Source organism: Peromyscus leucopus, chromosome 4, assembly GCF_004664715.2.
Source record: "Peromyscus leucopus breed LL Stock chromosome 4, UCI_PerLeu_2.1, whole genome shotgun sequence".
In the NCBI taxonomy this organism is placed as follows: domain Eukaryota; kingdom Metazoa; phylum Chordata; class Mammalia; order Rodentia; family Cricetidae; genus Peromyscus; species Peromyscus leucopus.
In genome coordinates this window covers 67,715,286-67,727,945 of record NC_051066.1, presented here as the reverse complement: position 1 = coordinate 67,727,945, position 12,660 = coordinate 67,715,286, and the positions used below count along the sequence as shown (strand labels likewise).

The following is a 12,660-nucleotide window of genomic DNA, read 5'->3' as shown; positions in this document are numbered from 1 at the left end:
AGAAGGCTCTGACATTTTGGTGGTCACTGCAATATTTCACAGATCAATTTTCGCTGTAAGCCGTCCTTCCGTGAATCAGGCTCCAGGAATGTTCGTGAGGTAAGCATGCGGGGCAGCAGGGACGGACAGGGAGCAAGTACCTGAGGGATCCTCTGCAGTGCCACCAGGGGTTCAGTCAGCTTCTAGACTGGAGGTCTGGGGCCACTCAGAGAGAGAGAGAGAGAGAGAGAGAGAGAGAGAGAGAGAGAGAGAGAGAGAGAGAGATCCAACCTTCGCTCCAGGCCGTGGAGAAGTCTGCATGCAGTTCCTTTGATCTCTACAAGGGGCTGTGGAGGGTTCCTGTGGGCTGAGTTCAGGGCTCTCCCTCTCCAGCCCCTCATTCATTGCCCTGACCTTTCTCCCCTCCCCAGCCAACCTTCGTAAGACACCACTGGGTGCACAGGCGACGTCAGGATGGCAAGTGTCGGCACTGTGGGAAGGTGAGGCCTGCGGAGGGCGCTGCCATGCTGCCCACTGGTCGTGTATCCAGTGTGGGGTCTCCAGTTTGCTGGCATTCAGTCAGTCCCCAAGCTCCCTGGCGATGCCCTGGGTCTTTGCGTTGAGCAAGGGAGGGAAGAGGATTGTCTTCTGGTGTGGGTGTCTGACCTTTGAACTCTCATGGGCCCCGTGAGAAGTCTATTGACTTTTCATTCATCCCTTGAGTAGTTCACGAGGGATGCTGTCTGTGTGTGGTGTCCTGAGCTAGGCAGCAGGCTCCCTGCCTCCTGGGGACAGTGGCTTGTGGACGCACTGCTCAGGACGTCTTCCCACACAGCACTGTTGTCCACTTGTTGACTGCTTGCCTGTTGACTCTCAAGAATGCAGGGGCTCATCCCTCCATTCTTTTTCCCCTCCTTGCCTGTTGACTCTCAAGAATGCAGGGGCTCATCCCTCCATTCTTTTTCCCCTCCTTGCCTGTTGACTCTCAAGAATGCAGGGGCTCATCCCTCCATTCTTTTTTCCTCCGTGCTCTACGCACACTAGCCCCTGACGAGGATTTGTGGACAGGACACGGATATGATGGTGCAGTGAGGCGGCGCCACAGAACTCTGTGGGCCTGTCTAGGTCTAGGGGCAGGAAGGAGTCCCCAGTTAGGCAGCTCTGGAGTGCACACTCAGCTCTTTGCAGTCGGCTCTGCGCATTCATGGGCTCCCCACTAAGCTGCCCTGCCCTGCGGGCTTGTTTTACACTTGGAGTGTTGGGTTTGTTTGCTTTTGTTTTTGAATGTGCTTCGTTTTTCTGGGTGAGGAGAGGTTGGTGGCGGCAGCAAGGCTGCGTCTCCACGAAGCCACCTTGTGCCCCAGCCACCCTGTTGGTCCACAGGGCTTCCAGCAGAAGTTCACTTTCCACAGCAAGGAGATCGTGGCCATCAGTTGCTCCTGGTGCAAGCAGGCAGTAAGTGGTCTCTGTGAGCCTGCGCTGGGCTTCCGGTGGGTCCCCAGTCTCATCCTGGCCCAGCTTAGCCTTGCCAATGCTGTCTTCCAGTACCACAGCAAGGTGTCCTGCTTCATGCTGCAGCAGATTGAGGAACCCTGCTCCCTGGGGGTGCATGCAGCTGTGGTCATCCCACCCACCTGGATCCTCAGGGCCCGGAGGCCCCAGGTGAGTCCTTCCTTGACTCTTAGCATCTCTGTCCGAGGGGACCTACAAGTCACACCTCACCCACACCCTGATTCCTTTGCAGAATACCCTCAAGGCCAGCAAGAAGAAAAAGAGAGCGTCCTTCAAGAGGAGATCTAGCAAGAAAGGACCTGAGGTTAGGCCTGGCCTGCAGTCATTGAGGCCAGGAATTGGAAAGGGGACTCTTTCTCTGTCCAGGGCTGTGGACCCGACTGCCAGTTTAGCCTGGCTCAGGTTGGGCTCTGGGGGTCTGAGGAGGTGGGAGATCAACGTCCTTGTTCCTTGTGGACAGGCCCATGAAAGGTCTGATGTGTGAGGGTGTGCTCACTTGTGGCAAGGGATGCCGAGGAGGAAGTCAGCTAGGGCTTCCAGGACAGACAAGTGCTTACAGGCTCTCTGTCTCCCAGGAAGGCCGATGGAGACCCTTCATTATCAGGCCCACCCCATCCCCCCTCATGAAGCCCCTGCTGGTGTTTGTGAACCCTAAGAGCGGTGGTAACCAGGTGAGCACAAGCTTTCTACCCACGAGCCACGGGGAGAGGTGGCCAGTGTTACACCCGCCTGCCCGTAGTTGTTCTAGAACCATTTGGGCCTTTGCCCCTACCTCGCTTTTCCAGGGGCCCTGAGAGGACCCTGTCCCATCTCACCATTTATTGTATCTGGTGCCCACAACCCTGTCCCCTCATCCCCTCCTCATTGTCCCTCGACTGTCCCTACAGGGCGCTAAGATTATCCAGTCTTTCCTGTGGTATCTGAATCCTCGACAAGTCTTTGACCTGAGCCAGGGGGGACCCAGGGAGGCGTGAGTACCCCACCAGGCTCTCCGGGACAGTTGGGGCTTGCCTCGCTCTGGCTCTGTCACATGTCTCCTGACTATTCCTGTCCTCCCTGGCCCAGGCTGGAAATGTACCGCAAAGTGCATAATTTGAGGATTCTGGCTTGCGGGGGTGACGGCACGGTGAGTTCCGTGAGCCGGGCTCATGCCTCATGCATTCCTCCCCCATCTCGGGCCTGGCTGACCCACTTTGCCATGCCCTCCTCCAGGTTGGCTGGATTCTGTCCACCCTGGACCAGCTGCGCTTAAAACCACCGCCCCCTGTGGCCATCCTGCCCCTGGGTACTGGCAACGACCTGGCCCGCACCCTCAACTGGGGCGGGGTAAGTGCCCTTCAGAAGAGGGTTGCCAGGGAGGAAGGGCATCCTCTGACCACAGGGAACGCTCAGTCTCAGCCTCCTTCCACCAGGGTTACACAGATGAGCCTGTGTCGAAGATCCTTTCCCACGTAGAGGAGGGGAATGTGGTACAGCTGGACCGCTGGGACCTGCGAGCAGAGCCCAACCCTGAGGCAGGACCCGAGGAGCGAGATGATGGAGCCACTGACCGGGTAGGTCAGCCAGGGCTACTAGGCAGGGGTTCATGGGTCTGGGATTCGTAAGGACCTGCTGGACCCTACACACTTCCTACCTGATTCTGGAAAGCAGAGTTCCTAGTTCTTCACATTCCAGCCTCTTTCTGTCCCAGGAGCATAAGGGTACCCACTACAAGCTGATTTATTACTCAGCCTCCTGGCACATGCTAAGTGAGGGCCTCCAGTATGCCAGGCTGTGTTCTAAGCCGTGACAAGACTTAAGTCCCTGTTCCTGGAGGGAATATTGATAGAGTATATGGCATGTGGGGATGCAGTGCCATTAAGGACCCAGCAGGTCCTCCAAGAACAGGGCCTCCCAAGCAGTGCCGCAGGGGTGGTTGGGGAAGCTTTGGCACACTGTTCCCGACTCGAAAGCCTTTAGAAGTAAATGGACTGAGCAAGGGTAATGACTGCTAATCTTGGCCTTGGGAAGCTGGCCCCCGAGAGTCACCTCCTCATCCCGACACCTTGACATTTTGCTAGCTGCCCCTGGATGTCTTCAACAACTACTTCAGTCTGGGCTTTGATGCCCACGTCACCTTGGAGTTTCATGAGTCTCGAGGTTAGCATCCTCCTGCTGAAGGAACCTTGGGAGGCCAGGGCAGGCGTGGGAGGTTCAAGGGTGTCCCAGGGAGGGCCAGACCTTGCTCCCTTGGTCTTCCTTCCCACCATAACCTGGGAAGCAGCAGCAGGCTGACGACACCACCACCCCTTGTCTCTACCAGAAGCCAACCCGGAGAAGTTCAACAGCCGTTTTCGGAATAAGATGTTCTATGCTGGGGTGAGTCTGGGGACCGGCTGTCCCCGGTGTGCAGGTCACAGGGGCCCTGTGACACAGTGGTGGGGAGGGCCCCTGTCATGAGCTGATGACACCCTGCATCTCTCACAGACGGCCTTCTCGACTTCCTGATGGGCAGCTCCAAGGACTTAGCCAAGCACATCCGAGTAGTGGTAAGGAGGCCGGCCGACACATCCTGGGGTCCCGTAGGAGGGAGGCCACCGGGCTGTGTGCCTTCCCCAACTGTATTCCCCGTTCCTGTGTCCAGTGTGATGGGATGGACCTAACCCCCAAGATCCAGGACCTGAAACCCCAGTGCATCGTTTTCCTGAACATCCCCAGGTGAGGAAGCAGGGCTCCTGTGGGCCGTTGTTCCAGCCCACTGAGCCCATGCCTGAGCCCATCTGTTGCCCCCCCCCCAGGTACTGTGCAGGCACCATGCCCTGGGGCCACCCTGGGGAGCACCATGACTTTGAGCCCCAGCGGCATGATGATGGTTACCTCGAGGTCATCGGCTTTACCATGACATCCTTGGTGAGTGGTCCTAGTCCTAAACTGTGTCTACCTTTCCCTTCGCTGGCCAGGGTAGAGCGGTCACCTCAGCTCCTTACTTGGCCTAGGGCTCCATGGCCTCTGCTCCCTTGCTGGATGATGACTCTCCTTCCTCTTGGTGTAGCGGAAGGCACTTTACTTCCCATCCGATGAGGGAGTCTTCAATGCCTCTGTCTGGCCCCTCCATTCTGCATTCTGCCTTCACCAGAACACCTCTGGAAAGAGCAGAGCGTGCCCCGCCCAGCACCTGACCTGAGACTTCTGTGCCCACAGGCGGCGCTGCAGGTGGGTGGGCACGGCGAGCGGCTGACCCAGTGCCGAGAAGTGCTGCTCACCACGGCCAAGGCCATCCCTGTGCAGGTGGATGGGGAGCCCTGCAAGCTTGCAGCATCGCGTATTCGAATCGCCCTGCGCAACCAGGCCACCATGGTGCAGAAGGCCAAGCGCCGGAGTGCGGCCCCACTGCACAGCGAGTAGGTCCCGTGTTAGCCGTCCTGGGCCGTGCGTGGGGCCTGGAGCCAGGCTCTGCTTTACTTGAGCTCTGGTTTCCTGGCCTGCAAAGGGCCCTGTCGTTGGGTAATAGGAGCACTTGCTTAGCATGCACGAGGAGGCTAGAGGTTGTCCTGGCATCCAAAATAAAGGGTTTGGGGAGGGAGGCAGGCAGGCTGCCCTCTTAGCACCTGGCCTTGCGCCCACTGAGGACTGGTATCCTAGGCAGGGTCCTTGCTGAGTTCCCTGTCCTTGGCCCCTCCACAGTCAGCAGCCGGTTCCCGAGCAGCTGCGGATCCAGGTGAGCAGGGTCAGCATGCACGACTATGAGGCTCTGCATTACGACAAGGAGCAGCTCAGGGAGGCCTGTGAGTGGCGGCAGGGCTCGGGCAGGGAGGGGTGAGCGGCTGCTGGGCTGCCTGCAGACATGCAGCAAGGACATGCAGCTAGCTGCTGAAAGGCCTCTCTGTCCTCCAGCTGTGCCTCTGGGCACTGTGGTGGTCCCTGGAGACAGTGACCTGGAGCTCTGCCGTGCCCACATCGAGAGACTCCAGCAGGTCAGCACAGCAGTGGGAGCAGCAGCAGGTGGGGCCCCCTGAGCTTTCTTCCCAGACTAGCTGTGGCTCAGCTGACCTTTGCTTCTGTCTCACCAGGAGCCCGATGGTGCTGGAGCCAAGTCCCCGATGTGCCACCAGCTGTCCTCCAAGTGGTGTTTCTTGGATGGTGAGTCTGCCTTGCAGGGTCAGTTCTGGGCAGCCCTGGGCTCTGGCCTGCTAGGCCTCCTTTGAGGGACCCTGGGTTGGGCAAAAGGAGACTTGGGCTGGGACGAGGACACTCCTCATACTCAGCCAGCCATCTCTTCTCCAGCCACCACTGCCAGCCGCTTCTACAGGATTGACAGGGCCCAGGTAAGCATTGCAGACCTTCTCTGGACCTCACACACTCACACCTCTCTAGGCAGGTTTCAGGGTTAGCCGCACAAGCCAAGCATGCTCACCACAGCCTCATGGCCATATACTCACATGCCTGTGGCTGTGGATCACATGCCCCCACCCTCCAGGAATGCACAGGGATAGTGCCAACAGAAAAAGCTGGCATACCCAGAAAAGACTTTCTGGGTGGGTGGAAGGGAGGGCCTGGAAACACAGTGCTATCCAGGGAAGAAAGCAGCCAGGGCTGGATCCCCTGGCTGAGCGGTGGGAAGTAGTTGTTGAGCTGGTGAGCGCCACATAGAGAGAGAGAGCGGTCAGGGACCAGGCGAGGCAGTCATGGAAACGGGCGGGGCGGGCGGGACTGCCCCTCTCTCCCTGCTGCCTGCCCCCAGTTCCTGCTCTGAGAGAGGCTCCTGAGGGCTCCTGCCTTGCTTCCTGCCCCCTAAGCCCCACCCCCATCCCTGGGGTCAAAGGCCACGTGCCTGGCACTGACCTTCAGTTCTAACCTCCACAGGAACACCTCAACTATGTGACAGAGATTGCCCAGGACGAGATTTATATCCTAGACCCTGAGCTGCTGGGGGCATCAGCCCGGCCTGACCTCCCCACCCCTACCTCCCCGCTCCCTGCCTCCCCCTGCTCCCCCATACCCCGGTGAGTCCCAGAGCCCCGCAAACCACCGCTCCCCTGGCTTTAAATCCTGTCTGCTGGCTACAGGCTTGGCATTTCCGCCCTTAGCCACAGCCTGAGCACTGGGGAGCACCCGGCTCTGTCCCTTTGCAGGGGTGCTCCTCAGGGTCTGAGCACTCCCTCTGCCTCCAGGCCTGTTACTCAGGTGCCTGGAAGTGCAGGTCCAGACAGGCCACTCTCCAGCCGAGAACCCTCTGGCCTCTCCGAGCCCAGCAGCTTTCCCTGTCCCTTACCACAGTACCTCAGCCCAGGTCCCTTGAGGTCCCAGGCCATCCTCTGAACTTCTGCCCCGGCCGCCTCCCACTTGCCCCTTCTCAGACACCCTCCCCCGAGTCTCAGCTTGGCTTTTCTCTCTCAGAGGGATCTTTTCCAGGAATGCCACCTGAAGGTTGGGAAGTATCCAGTCCCCAGTCCCCAGCTGCTTGGTTACACTGCCCTGTCGTGTTTTAATAGCACTTCCAAATCCTTATTTATTGGTTGGCGTGAGCTAGGATGTGAACCCTGGGATGGCGAGGTCTCCGTCTGTCTGGCTCCCTGCTTGTACCCCCAGTGTGTGATGTGCAGAAGGCACCCAATAAACTTGAAGCAATGAAGGCCACCGTGGTTGGGGCCAGGGAAGGTGGCCAGCTGGGCTGAGCTGGGTCACAACTCACCCTGTTCTGTTTGCAGGTCACTGCAGGGGGATGCCGCACCACCTCAAGGTGAGGCCCCTCCCCCTAGGGCCCTGCCACTTTCCTTTCCCTGGTCGTGGGTGTGAGTTGAGTGCGGGTCGGGGTTCACCCATAGCTGACGGGCACAGCCATTGAGTCCTGTGATCCCTTTCCTGTGCAAGCCCAGCCCTTAGCACATCTGCCCAGCACGCACCTGCCATGGACAGTGGTATATCATCACACACACTAGTCACACGTCAGCCATGCCCAGGCCTCGGACCTCAGGGTCTGATGGACAGATGTTCTGTGCAGGTGAAGAGCTGATTGACGCCGCCAAGAGGAATGACTTCTGCAAGGTACTAGTCAGAGCTCAGCTTTGCCCCTGGAGCCCCTCACCCTGGGAGGGGTTAGGCACTTGTCTCATCATCTGGTCCTCCACGGGGTTGCCCTGTCTAGGTGACTTACTACTAGGGGCTTCCTCAGCCAGTCTTCTGTCCCTGGTACTCGGAACTGGGTCAGTCTTAAAGGAACCACGGGCTCCAAGGCTTGGTTGGCTGTGCATGTTGGGGGAGTCCCTCACATGTAGGAATTAAAGACTTGTGTCTCAAGAGACACCTCAGAAGCCAGGTGTGATGGCACACACCTTTAATCCCAGCACTCAGGAGGCAGAGGCAGGCGGATCTCTGAGTTCAAGGCCAGTCTGGTCTACAGAGTGAGTTCCAGGACAGCCAGGACTACACAGAGAGAACCTGTCTCAAAACAACAAAAGCCCTCAAAGGTTCCTAGCATGGAACTTGTGTGAGCCAGTGCCTGGGTCCATGCTTGTGGAGGGAGGGAGACCCAGCTCTGCGCTGCCCTGCTCACTGCCCTCAGCTCCAGGAGCTACACCGAGCAGGAGGAGACCTCATGCACCGGGACCAACAGAGCCGCACACTCTTGCACCACGCGGTCAGCACGGGCAGTAAGGAAGTGGTCCGCTATCTGCTGGACCACGGTAAGCTGTGCTCCTGGGGCTGGGGGGGGAGAAGGCTGGCCGATCCTCAGTGCTCTCCCTGGTGCTGTGCTCCTGGGGCCGGGGGAGGAGGGGGCCGGCCGGTCCTCAGTGCTCTCTCCCTGGTGCTGTGCTCCTGGGGCTGGGGGAGGAGGGGGCTGGCCGATCCTCAGTGCTCCCTCCCTGGTGCTGTGCTCCTGGGGCTGGGGGAGGAGAGGGCTGGCCGATCCTCAGTGCTCTCTCCCTGGTGCTGTGCTCCTGGGGCCGGGGGAGGAGGGGGCCGGCCGATCCTCATGCTCTCTCCCTGGTGCAGCGCCGCCGGAGATCATCGATGCGGTGGAGGAGAAGTGAGTATCTGGGGCACGGCCCAGGCCCACAAACCACCTTCAGTCCCAGCCCTTCGGTCACCCAGGGCCAAGAACCCTCTCTGACCAGCATGGGGTACCCCTCCCCCTCTTGCCAAACTCCTGCCCTTTCTGATGGCTATTGGGAGACAGCTGGGCAGGCCCAGGACTAGAGGTGTCCACAACCAGCCCCTGCTCCCCAGCGGGGAGACCTGTCTACACCAGGCAGCCGCCCTGGGTCAGCGCACCATCTGCCACTACATTGTAGAAGCCGGGGCCTCCCTCATGAAGACGGACCAGCAGGTGAGTTGTCTGGCAGAACACAAACCCACCCTTTCCAAAAGTTGGGGGCAGGGCTAGGAAATTTGAAGCTGTTCTGAGCCAGCGCAGTCCGGGCCCTGAGAAACCTGAGCCAGTAGGGGAAACCTTGTGACCTGTGAGGTTCTCCGCCCCCCACAGGCTGGGGAGAAGAGCCCCTGCCCTTTCCTGAGGTCTGGGGCCCTTTCACCCTCCTCCAGGGCGACACCCCCCGGCAGCGAGCTGAAAAGGCTCAGGACACAGAGCTAGCTGCCTACCTGGAAAACAGACAGCATTACCAGATGATCCAGCGTGAGGACCAGGAGACGGCTGTGTAGTTAAGGGGACCATGGATCAGCGAGGGACACTACCAGAGGACGGGAGCTCTCCTTGCCCACCTCACCGCCACATTCCCGTTGGACGGCCATGGGGGGACCCTGCTGCCCCAGGGAAGGAGCCCCGTGCGACCCCCTGAGAAGCCGCTCAGATCTAGGGCTGGACTCGGAGGAGCTGGACTCTCACCTGTCCTTGGGTTCTTGGGGAACAGGAGACAGGCTGGGCCGGCTGGGTCCCTCCAGGGCAGCCTTCCCCTGACCACGGCAGATGGAGGGGCAGGAAGGAGCTCGCACCGACCGACCGGGAGGCCTGCTCCCGGCAGGATGTTTGCGAGCCAACTGGTCCTCCGGGCTGTCCTCTGGGTGCCTAGCCCTTCTCTCTGACCCACCCTCCCCGGGCCTCCCAGAAACTCAAGAGCCCGCTGTGTTCACCTGCCCGCTGCCCTGCTTGGCACCTACCCTGGTGACCCTCACGTACCCAGTCATTTCATTTCGGACTGTATGGCCTGGGGTGGGGGTGGGGCTCCCACGGCGACTTGTTTACAGCTGGGTGTGACTCAGTAAAGTGAATTTTTTTTCCTTTCTTGTTTTCTTTTTTTCTTGAGTGGGTCTCTGATAAGCAGCAGCGTGTGCCGGGTTAATTTAGGAGTGTGGGAATGGCCCCCAATATCTCAGACCGTTGCAGGGTTCCCTAACTGGGGTGATTATGCCCGGCTCCTGACCTCTGCCTGGCCGCTTAGGCTCGTAGGGCTAGAGGCGGAGCTGATTTCCTCTGCTTCCCGCTCCCGCTGGGATGATAACAATGAAAATAAAAGAGGTGGGGCGGCCGGGGGGCCCAGGTTGGGTTCTTTGGTCCACTGGCCCTGTGCCCTGGAGCAGTCCCCTCCCCCTGGCCTGTACTGGGGATCTGGTGGAGGTGAGCCCGAGGCCCCAGGGTCAGGGGTGGGCGGTTATCACCTCCGGCGGAGCTGGGTCTGGAACTCCTCAGACGGCCTGTGTCAGCTACAAGATTTACCAAACTCGGGCCTGCGGGCTTCCCCTCCCCCCGAAGCCCTTCCCTCCTCCTCCAAACCTGCGCGAGAAAAAGGGTCTCGAGCCTTGCTCGCCCCCAGCCATCTGGGGTCCCCGGTCCCCGGCTCCCCGACACATCAGAGCCCCTCCTTGCCCTCTGAGTGACCTGGTCCCCAACAAGTCGGAGGTGAGCCAGGCCTTGAAGGGCAGGGTCGTGGGTGCAGAGGCCTCCCCGGGCCTGTGACACCAGGCGGACTCGGGGCCCCGCCGAGGGCAAGCCAAGGGGTGACCTGAGAGCTGTCTGGGCTGCACGGGAGGAAAGGGGACCGGCCCAAACCGGGGAAGGGGTGGGCGGGAGGAGGTAGAGAGCTGGGGCTCCGGAGAGGACTTGAGCCTAGAGTGGACGGGCAAGGCGGAGCCCCAGGGCCAGAGCCCCAGAGATCAGAGGTGAGGGGCACAGGCGGGAGCCCCGGCTCGGCAAAGGGCGGGAGTGGAGGCGGGGACTAGGGGGGTCTGAGGAGGTGCGGGTTTGAGGGGAGGGGGCGGGGCGGGTCCTTGCATGGGGTGGGGGGGGAGGGGCGGGGGCCCATGTGACCGGCTCAGACCGGTTCTGGAGACAAAAGGGGCCGCAGCGGTCTTAGCGGGACGGGCCGTGGCGGGAGGGAGCGAAGCATCAGCATCGCGCCGCCGGCAGTGAGCGAGTGAGCGCGCACAGGGGGCCGAGGCGGGGGTGGGGAGGGAGGCTGAGTCCCGGGATGGCGGCTGCGAGTCCGCCCTCCGTCGCCCCCTGGTCGGCCCGACCCTTTGGGCCTGGAAAGTGGGCCAGGTTGGGGTGGGAGGTCCTTCCCGCGCTTCCCCGCCGGGGAGGGAATGGGCGAGAAACTCTAACCCAAGCTTCTCCTTTAGGATGCAGCACCGAGGCTTCTTCCTTCTAGCCCTTCTTGCCCTCCTGGCGCTCACCTCCGCGGTGGCCAAAAAGAAAGGTGATGGGTGGGGTGGGCTCGGGAGTGAAGGCAAGGCCGGGGATGGGCAGGTGAGGCCGCGTGACCCAGGGATTGGTCTGCGAAGGAGTCTCCGGGCCCGCCACGTCCCTAACTCGGTTCCTTGCACCCTGTAGACAAGGTGAAGAAGGGCAGCCTGGGGAGCGAGTGTTCCGAGTGGACCTGGGGGCCCTGCACCCCCAGCAGCAAAGACTGCGGCATGGGTTTCCGTGAGGGTACCTGTGGAGCCCAGACCCAGCGCATCCATTGCAAGGTGCCCTGCAACTGGAAGAAGGAATTTGGAGGTGAGGTGGGGCACGGGAGGAGGGCAGGAAAGCCGGGGGGCGCGGGGGGGGGGAACGCACCACCCTCCCATCTCTAACCCCGTGGGGCCACTCTCTCCGTCAGCCGACTGCAAATACAAGTTTGAGAGTTGGGGGGCGTGCGACGGGGGCACCAAAGCCCGCCAAGGGACCCTGAAGAAGGCTCGCTACAACGCCCAGTGCCAGGAGACCATCCGCGTGACCAAGCCCTGCACCTCCAAGACCAAGTCGAAGACCAAAGGTCAGTGAATACCGTGGGGTTGCGGATCTGGCTAGTGACTTCATGCCGTCACGTCGGGGCAGTCTTAGATTTGGGAATGGGCAGGTCCTTGAGGGCTCAGCCCTCTTGCCCAAGTAGAAACGCCTCTGTCTGTTGGATCATTCGATCTGGGTTTCCGGAAAAGGCTTGTCTTTGTCACCTGAGGAGGTTTGGGTGGGATCTTGGGGGAGTTCGCTGTGCCCTTAAAACCATAGGAAAGATGTCTCAAAGGGCCGAGCTGCCGCCTCACCCGCCACAGCCACTTGAGGCCAACAGGGCGGAGGTCAGTCTGCCCACTTCCCAGGTGAGAAACTTAGGAAACTCTGATCCTGGATGAAAATAGGAAGTAGAAAGCCAGGCATGGTGGCTCAGGGCTGAAGCAGCAGGAAAGCCGTGAGTTCAAGGCTGCAGAGTAAGACCCTGTCTTTAAAAAAAAAGATGTGAGAGGGAGATAAAAAGTGAGGGAGTAAGAAAAGGCTTGGCATCACAATGGCTGCCCTTTCCCACCACTTCCAGGTTAACTGATCCAAGACCACTAGGGGGCAGGATTTCCTCTCCTTGATGTGCTTCACTGTTGTGGGAGGGGTCTCAGCCTACCTAACACCTCACTCACGAGTGTCTTTCTTTCTTGTTTTCCAGCCAAGAAAGGGAAAGGAAAGGATTGACGTCAGGATGCTGGAGAGCCTATCTGGAGAGCCTATGGCCTTCCCTGGGTCCCGGAAGGAGCCTTCCTTTCCCACCAGCCCAAAATATAACCCATCAGTGCCTTTTGTCCATGACGCCCTGCCTCTGCCCTCTCATGCCCACACCAAGTGCCCAAAGTGCGGAGGGACAAGGGATTCTGGGAAGCTTGAGCCTCCCCACAGAGGGATCTGATTCCCAGCACCCATTTTGTCCTCCCCACCCTGATACCTGTTACTAAGAAACGAATAAAATGAGCTCACATTTTTTTTTTTCTCCA

General features: G+C 60.0%; 2 protein-coding genes across 8 annotated transcripts in view; both read left to right on the top strand.

Moving 5' to 3' along the window:
• The window catches only part of Dgkz (diacylglycerol kinase zeta), a 42,489-nt gene extending 32,783 nt beyond the window's left edge, over positions 1 to 9,706 (top strand). For all 6 annotated transcript variants that reach the window (XM_028878954.2, XM_028878957.2, XM_028878956.2 and 3 more), the window contains exons 5-31: positions 43 to 99; positions 411 to 479; positions 1,363 to 1,434; positions 1,525 to 1,641; positions 1,724 to 1,795; positions 2,067 to 2,162; positions 2,379 to 2,461; positions 2,557 to 2,617; positions 2,704 to 2,817; positions 2,904 to 3,044; positions 3,552 to 3,630; positions 3,794 to 3,853; positions 3,958 to 4,019; positions 4,115 to 4,188; positions 4,269 to 4,380; positions 4,672 to 4,871; positions 5,155 to 5,255; positions 5,365 to 5,444; positions 5,541 to 5,610; positions 5,755 to 5,795; positions 6,334 to 6,473; positions 7,179 to 7,210; positions 7,472 to 7,515; positions 8,033 to 8,153; positions 8,464 to 8,497; positions 8,698 to 8,797; positions 9,013 to 9,706. In XM_028878954.2, coding sequence (XP_028734787.1) covers positions 43 to 99; positions 411 to 479; positions 1,363 to 1,434; positions 1,525 to 1,641; positions 1,724 to 1,795; positions 2,067 to 2,162; positions 2,379 to 2,461; positions 2,557 to 2,617; positions 2,704 to 2,817; positions 2,904 to 3,044; positions 3,552 to 3,630; positions 3,794 to 3,853; positions 3,958 to 4,019; positions 4,115 to 4,188; positions 4,269 to 4,380; positions 4,672 to 4,871; positions 5,155 to 5,255; positions 5,365 to 5,444; positions 5,541 to 5,610; positions 5,755 to 5,795; positions 6,334 to 6,473; positions 7,179 to 7,210; positions 7,472 to 7,515; positions 8,033 to 8,153; positions 8,464 to 8,497; positions 8,698 to 8,797; positions 9,013 to 9,129 — 2,349 coding nt within the window. In that variant the 3' untranslated portion in view covers positions 9,130 to 9,706. The remainder of the gene's footprint in view (positions 1 to 42; positions 100 to 410; positions 480 to 1,362; positions 1,435 to 1,524; positions 1,642 to 1,723; positions 1,796 to 2,066; positions 2,163 to 2,378; positions 2,462 to 2,556; positions 2,618 to 2,703; positions 2,818 to 2,903; positions 3,045 to 3,551; positions 3,631 to 3,793; positions 3,854 to 3,957; positions 4,020 to 4,114; positions 4,189 to 4,268; positions 4,381 to 4,671; positions 4,872 to 5,154; positions 5,256 to 5,364; positions 5,445 to 5,540; positions 5,611 to 5,754; positions 5,796 to 6,333; positions 6,474 to 7,178; positions 7,211 to 7,471; positions 7,516 to 8,032; positions 8,154 to 8,463; positions 8,498 to 8,697; positions 8,798 to 9,012) is intronic.
• Positions 9,707 to 10,234: 528 nt separating this feature from the next.
• Mdk (midkine) lies at positions 10,235 to 12,648 on the top strand. 2 transcript variants are annotated; one of them, XM_028878949.2, is made up of 5 exons: positions 10,235 to 10,324; positions 11,044 to 11,120; positions 11,255 to 11,422; positions 11,526 to 11,681; positions 12,339 to 12,648. In XM_028878949.2, exons 2-5 carry the CDS (start codon positions 11,045 to 11,047, stop codon positions 12,362 to 12,364), a joined length of 426 nt encoding a protein of 141 aa, XP_028734782.1. In that variant the 5' UTR covers positions 10,235 to 10,324; position 11,044; the 3' UTR covers positions 12,365 to 12,648. The 2 variants fall into 2 exon arrangements, with proteins under 2 accessions (XP_028734782.1, XP_028734783.1); XM_028878950.2 differs by lacking the exon at positions 10,235 to 10,324 and adding an exon at positions 10,731 to 10,838.
• The last annotated feature ends 12 nt before the right edge of the window (positions 12,649 to 12,660 follow it).

Coding starts and splice junctions, on each gene's coding strand:
- Mdk (XM_028878949.2), top strand. CDS start 11,045: ATGCAGCACCGAGGCTTCTTCCTTCTAGCCCTTCTTGCCCTCCTGGCG. Junction 11,423..11,525: donor CTGGAAGAAGGAATTTGGAG/GTGAGGTGGGGC, acceptor TCTCTCCGTCAG/CCGACTGCAAATACAAGTTT. Junction 11,682..12,338: donor GACCAAGTCGAAGACCAAAG/GTCAGTGAATAC, acceptor CTTGTTTTCCAG/CCAAGAAAGGGAAAGGAAAG.